At 40.5% G+C, this 7,547-nt stretch overlaps 1 protein-coding gene across 3 annotated transcripts in view; it reads right to left on the bottom strand.

The window, feature by feature from the left end:
- SORCS2 (sortilin related VPS10 domain containing receptor 2) overlaps positions 1-7,547 on the bottom strand; it is a 1,276,597-nt gene that overhangs the window by 89,254 nt on the left and 1,179,796 nt on the right. For all 3 annotated transcript variants that reach the window (XM_069070295.1, XM_069070289.1, XM_069070305.1), the window contains exon 14: positions 7,194-7,301. In XM_069070295.1, coding sequence (XP_068926396.1) covers positions 7,194-7,301 — 108 coding nt within the window. The remainder of the gene's footprint in view (positions 1-7,193; positions 7,302-7,547) is intronic.

Here is a 7,547-nt window from a genome sequence, read left to right as displayed (position 1 = left end):
TCTTCCTAACTTTATCTCTAATAATACAGCTTGAAAGGGAAGAGACCTTAAAAGCCATATAGACTAACCCCTTCATTTTATAGATGAGGAAAGGTTAAGTAACCTATCCAGAGTTAAAGCTAGTATGTTCTAGAGGTGAGATTTGAACCTGGGCCTTCCAGTACTCTATCCACTAGGTCATGAAGAGCGGTCTTAGCTAATCTTAGTTTTAAGTCCTCACTTCCTGTCTCATACTCTGTCTCTTGAGGGTTGAATGAAATAGGGAATTCATGTTAGGGAACAGTGAGAGATAAGATTGACTAGGTAGAGTGAAGGCCATATCACAAAGGGTCCTGAATGTTTAAAAAAGAGACGAATCTAGAAATTGACAAACCAACTGTTTTGTGTGACTCATGATGAAGCTTCAAGGCCAATTCCTAAAGAAGAACAAAACAACCAGCTTTGACTCCTTAAGCCAGGCTAATGGAAGTAATCAAATGAGTTCAAAATTCTACTGTCGTCTGCTCAGGTTAGACCCCATCCAGAATACTGCGTCCTGAGCTGGTTATGACAACACATGGATAACCTGGGGTTTATCCACGTGAAGTGATCAGGATAGTTATGAGTCTTGAAAGGAAGAATGAATAGAAGAAAAGGTCACTCTCCAGTTCAAGGTAAGTTCCCAATTTGGCAATGTACTTACTAAAATGTAGTACCCAATAACAAACACAATACTCCAGAGGTTGTATGATCAGGACAAAGTACAAGCGATCCTAGATACCATTGTAGACATTTTATTTTTATCGATATAGCCAGGAGAAAAAGAATGTGACTAGGAGTCAAGTGTCCTGGGCCTAAATGAATGAAGTACTCATTAAGCACTTACTGTGTGCAAAGCTATTTATGTGCTAAGTGGTAGGCATATAAATAGAAAAATAAGAGACCCTGCTCTCAAGAAGCTTACCTTCTAATGGGTCTGAGTTCTAGTTTTCTCACTAACTTACTGTGAGATCATAGAAAAGTGTCTGAATCTCTCTAAACCCCAGATTCTTCATGGGTAAAATCAGGGGGTTGGAGTAAGTGATTTAGATCTCTTCCATAAAACAATTATCATCAGCTTTTTGGGTTGCCATAACATATTTCTGACTCTTATTTCATTTGCAATCACTAAAACACCCGTGCCTTTTTCTTCATATGCACTATTGTCTAGTCATGTCTCTCTGTCCTTTACTCATGCAAACAGGTTTTTTTGTCCCTAGAGAAGACAAGAGATCATGAATATGAGACAGACATAGCTTTCAAATATCTTAAGGTCAGTCAAGTGCATAGATGAATTAACTTGTTCTCCTTGGCCCTGGAAGACAGAACCAGGAACAAAGAATAAATGTTGCTGAGGCAAATTTAAGCTTGATATAAAGGAAATCTTTCTAAGAATAAGAACATCCCAAAAGTAAAAGGAACTGCCCCAGGAGACAGTAAATTCCCCATCGGTGGATGGTTTCAAGCAGAAATTGGATGACTACGTCAGGGTTGTTGGAAAGGGTGTGGGTTTGACCAGATGACTTTTGAGATTCCTTTTGACTCAGATTCTGTGAAGAACTTTATGACAATTATAGCATTTCCAAAATGGAATGAACTAGTGAAGTAACAAGTTCTTCAACACTGGTGTTCTTCAAGAGGCTCTTAAAGAATATTGTAGAAGGAATTATTACATCAGATTGTGATTAGACTAGCTAACACCTAAAGTTTTTTCAAATATATTACATGTGATTCTATGGTAGGGGTCTTAAACTGGAGTCTATGAACTAAAAAAAAAATACTTTGATAACTGTATATAACTGGTTTCCTTTGAAATCCTATATATTTTGTTTTATGCATTTAGAATATTAAATTTGATAAGGGGGATATAGACTGTCCTCACCAGACTGTCAACGAGGTCCACATAACCAAAAAGGTAAGGAACCCCAGGTCTATGGTAAACATTCATACACAATAACCAAGTTGTATACCCATCAAGTACTACAGAGGAAAACCTTTTCAGGGCATAGGGTCTTAGGTGAGTTTTTCTTATTTGTTTGTTTGTTGTTTCCTCTATATACATCCCCAGAATGACTGCTAAGCAGTCACTTCCCATCAGTGCTGGGAAGGGCCAGTCAGAATTACCTGGTGTTGGTGTATGAGCAAGTGGTTTTACAATTTCTAGATGAGGGAGATAGTTAATCTATAAGGGTGGCTCCAGATAAAACGTATAAAAAGTTGTTTACAACTGACTAGGTGTGTGTTCCTGAGATTACAGGGCTGAGTGTTGAACAATAGCTAGTTGCTGACAGCAGACCTCATTAGTTTGATGTTCATATCACCAAGTTCCCCTCCCTGTGACTGTTACAGTGGGGGATGCAGGCACATCCATCTGTTGCTAGCAAATATGTGCTATAGATCAGCCTCATATGACACACAGGACCTCAATAATTAATGATAATTAGCACTTTACAGACAGGAACTAATTAGATAATGAATCTCCCTCCAAGCCCTCTTAGGTTAGTAAATGCCATTATCTCTGTATTTTGAAAATGTTCAAAGTGGGGAGCTTAGAGTGTTAGCTAGCCCTTTATTCCCCTGTGGGTTTTCTGGAAAATGTTTGTCTATTTAACTAAAGGATCTTGCCTTTTTAATAACAATAAATTAAATGTGTTATGCCCTTTGCAGCTGCAAAGAGCTTTCTATTCATTATCTCATTTGATCCACCCAACAACCTGGCAAGGGAGGCAGAGAAGACATGAGCATTTGCCCCACTTTGTAGGCATAGGAAACTGAGGCCCAGAAAGTAGGAGGGACTAACACAAGGTCATGGCAATTTAAAGTATCTGAACCTGGAAGAGAGAGACAGCTTAGGGTAGTGGAGAGAGGGAAAGAGGGAGAGGGAGAGGGAGAGACAGAGATTGACAGAGACAGAGAAAGAGAGAGAGAGAGAGAGATAAAGAGAGACAGAGAGAGAAAGACAGACAGACAACTTTGGAGTTGAGACAACCTGGGTTCAAGTCCCATCTCTGAAATATACCGACTGTGTGACCTCAGGAATATCACTTAACCTCTTCATGTTCTAGGCCAGAGGTGTCAAAAGTGTAGCCCTATAATTGGGAATGTGTGTTCAGTCACATTGACTCTTCATGACCCCATTTGGGGTTTTTCCTGGCAAAGATATTGGAGTGGTTTGCTGTTTCCTTCTCCAGTTCATTTTACAGATAAAGAAGTGAGACAAACAGGGTAAAGTGTTTGAGACCAGATTTGAACTCACAAGGATGAGCTTTCCTGACTCTGGTCCTAACACTCTATCCACTGTGTCACCTGGCTGCCCTAATTGAGAATATTGAACAAAATGAATAAAAATACAATAAACACAGATAATGTTAATATGCAGTTTTTGAAGTCAATGCAGGGATCCTTATGCATGGTTTAGTGACTCATTTCATTTCTCTTTTCCTTTCCTTCCCTTCCCCTTCCTTTCCGTTTCCCTTTTCCTTTCCCTTTCTCTCCCCTCCCCTCCTTTCCCTTCCCTTTCCCCTTCCCTCTCAACTTCCTTTCCCATCCTTTCCCTTCCCTTTACTTCCCTTCCCTCCTCCCTCCCTCCCTTCCTTCCCTTCTTTCTTCTTTCCTTTTTTCTTCTTTTCTTTCCTTCCTTCCTTCCTTTTGCAATTGGGGTTTAGTGACTTGCCAAGGGCCACAGAGTTTGGAAATGCCAGAGGCTGGATAAAAACTCAGGTCCTCCTGACTCTGGGGTCCATACTTTATGTACTGCTCCAGCTCACTGTCCCATATACTTTGTTGTTCAGTAATTTTAGACTCTTTGTGATCCCATTTGCTTTTTTTTTTTTTGGCAAAGATACTGGAGAGGCTTGCCATTTCCTTCTCCAGATCACTTTGCAGATGAGAAAATTGAGACAAACGGGGCTAAGTGACTTGGCCAGGGTCACACAGCTCATAAGTGTCTGAGTCCAGATTTGAACCCACAAAGATGAGTCCTCCTGACTCTAGACCCAGTGCTCTATCCACTGTGCCACCTAGCTGCCTCCCCCATTTCTATTTGAGGTTGAAAACACTGCTGTAGGCTACTCCCTAAGACTGAGTTGTGGAGAAGGTGCTGACCTTCCCTGACAGCGAGTGAGCTCCTTCCCATGGCAGATCCCTTTAAAAGTATGTCCAGTCCCTATCCTATATGTAAAAACATCTACGGGGGCCAGTTTAGCTTTTCAGTTATGAATCTGATTTCCTTCTCATCTTTAAGATACATCTATCATGACTCTCAGCCTTGCATTGGATTGATTTGGCCTCACAGAATTCTGATGATAAGATCTTGGAACCCAAGGAGCTCAAGGCACTCTGGCTCCAATTACAAAATCACTATGATTGTGCAGCCCATGGTGGGAGGCAGCTGCCTGGTCAGCTCAGAAAGGTTTATCTGCAAACTCCTCCCCAGACAGTGTAGGAGGCTTTATTTTGCAAATTAAACAAGAGTACATCCACCAACAGATGTTCTAGAGCTGTTTGCATGTTAACATCCAGCTGAAGTCCATGGGAGTTTATGTGTGCAAGGATTACATGGCTGGGCAGAGAGTAAGAAAAACAGCAGTCCATTGGCTTCTTGCTGGCACGTGAAAAGGGCCACGGTCCTTTTCACCCTTGTCACCACCCTGGGAGTTCTGAATTCTGCCCGCCATATTCATGCTTTTTTTTTTTTTCATAAAGAATAAAGAGACAAAAGAGATCAAATTGTCCAGACCCTGTGGAAGGGTCACTCATACAAGAAATGATTATTCTGTAGTTCCAGGCAATTTATGACTCAACTTTTCAAGGTCAGAATCGTCTCAATTCCAGGCTGTGTTTCTTCATAAAGCTGAACAAAATACCTGAAAAGGACTCAAAATAGCTGAGCACTGGATACTTTTCCAGTGATACTAATAAACTTATATGGGACTGCAGGACTATAGAATGGAAACTGAAAGGAACCTTAGAAATCATGAAGTCCAACCCTGTCTTTAGTTAGTTAATCAACACACATAGAAATTAAATCACTTGTCCACAGTCACACAGCTAAGTATCTAAAACAGCATTTAAAGTCTATTTCTTTATCTATTATGCCATTTAGGTGCCCTCCATTTTTATCACTTACTAAGGTTTATGGGATGTTTTCTGCCAATGTCCTTGGGAGAAAGAAACGTAATAAAAATTTTGTCATACCCATTTTACAGATGAGAAAATTGTAGCTTAGAAATATAAGGTGAGGAATGGCTAGGTGGTGCAGTGAATAGAGCACTGGCCTTGGAGTCAGGAGGAACTGAATTCAAATGTGGCCTCAGACACTTACCACTTACTAACCATGTGACCTTGGGCAAGTCACTTAACCACAAATGCCCTGTCTTCCCCCCTCGAAAAAAAAAAAAGGAAAAAAGAAATATAAGGTGACTTGTTCATAGTCTTGTAATTATTAAGTGTTGTAGAGCTGGGGTTTGAACCTATGTCAGGTATCTTTCCTTACTCCAAAAAACCTCTGGATAGTACTCTGCCTTGATTACTATAGATAAGGTAGTGCTATATTTGACCCTATCTAGGTAAAGATTATGGAAATCTCCCTTGAGAATTAAAGAATTTCCCTTTGATTACTATGAAGCCCATGGTCTAGAAAACCATATTCCCAGAGAGGGTTTAGAGACATGACTTATGCAGTTCAAAGGGGAGAGATTTATCTGTCTATGAGGAGTCCAGATGAAATGCCTGTACCGATAAAATAGAAGATCCCTGAAATACCAAGTATTATGATGATGGACACATGAGAAATGGCATAAATATCATCATCAAAGATATATATGACCAGAAAAGGTAAGTGAAACATATCACGATGGGGAGGGGCTACCCTGGTGCCCATAAAGTATAAGAATAACCAGAGGAGGTCCTCTTTTTCATTGGAGTGCTCCTTTGTGGGAGAGTTATGGAAAGAAAGGAAAGAAATGCACAGATATGTATGGAAACTTGAGGATTTAGAGTATGTCTATATGTAGATATAGATATATAGAGAATATATCTATATATACATTTAGAATAGATATAGAGAATATATATACACATGTATACGTATATGTATGTATATATACGTATGTCTGTATGTGTATATATGTATATGTGTGCATATATAAATTAATTTTGTTCCCTCCCACTCATGGGGGTTAGAACACAGAAAACAATAGAGTCAGCATTCAAACTCAGGTCTATCCGACTTTAAACCCTCTGCTCTTTCCATGAATAGCTTTTGCCAATGGTGGCAATAACCATACTGATAAGAACAAAGATCCAGTAAAACATTGATACATTACTATCGTTACCATGCTAAGGTAGAGGGTAGGATTACAGGGTTTAGAAGAGAGGCTGTAGGAATTTGAAACAATTTGGGCAAAGGGTAGGTTGATTCAAAGGAAGAATAAACAAGGAAAGTGGGGAAGGGAGAACAGTAGGCCTTGTGGCCTATTTAGACTATATATATAATGTTGTAAGTATATACATAATGTTGTAGGTAAAGTCACATCAAGAACTTTCAAGTTCTTTGAATCCTTCTATCTGGGACCCCGACCAGCTCGTGAGTATTTACAGGTGAATGGCTAGGATAGTGGCAGTATTCAAGGTCACTTGGAGATGGACCGTCTGATGGGTTTAAAGATGTTTAACCCGCAGAAGAGAAAACTGAGGAACATACAGCTGATGCTCTTAAGTATTTGAAGGCAGAAGAAGGATTAGATTAGTCCTGCTTGGCCACAGAAAAGAGAGCTACTAGTAGTGGATGGAAGGTGTTGCTGATAGACAGGTTTTGGTTTGATAGAAAGAAAAAAAAGACTTCCTGACAATTAGAGCTGTCCCTGAAATAGAATGAGTTGTGTCTGGAGGTAGTGACCTACCCCTCAGGTGGATGCTAGATGGCTGCTTTCTGAGGATATTGCAAAGGAATGCCAATTGATGTATGAGGTAGACGAGATAAATGCCTCTGAAGTGCCCAACAATTGTGAGATCCCATGATTCTAAGAGAGAATGAAGAATCACCCTTGTTCTCAGGTGCTGGCAATATTAACCACAGCTCATTACATGTACAAGTTCGGCAGAGCACTGCCAGTCAAACTCAATTAAGCCCTGAGCCAGATGACTGGCACCTAGGAAAGAGGGGGGTCACTTACGTCATCACCAGAGTCTCATCCCCCGGTTCGCTTAGCAGTCCATCCACAAAGACCGAAGTGCTTGTGAAATTATGTGTACTCCAGGTATGACCTTCATCAATGCTGAATCTGGGTGGGGCAGGGGGCAAGGAAGAGAGGAAGAAAGACAGAGACAGGGAAACATAGAGACAGACACAGAGACAGAGAGAGAGAATTGACAGACAGAGAGATAAAGAGAGAGTGACAGAGAGACAGAGATAAAGAGAGACACACACAGAGACAGACACATACACAAAGAGAGAGATACAGAGACAGAGAGACAGAGAGTGAGAGAGACAGAGAGAGAGAGACAGAGAGAGACAGAGAGAGAGAGAC

Source organism: Petaurus breviceps, unplaced genomic scaffold (assembly GCF_028583685.1).
Source record: "Petaurus breviceps papuanus isolate PSGF00001 unplaced genomic scaffold, PetGlider_PUasm1.0 140, whole genome shotgun sequence".
Classification (NCBI taxonomy): Eukaryota; Metazoa; Chordata; class Mammalia; order Diprotodontia; family Petauridae; genus Petaurus; species Petaurus breviceps.
This window is presented reverse-complemented; position numbering and strand designations above follow the sequence as displayed.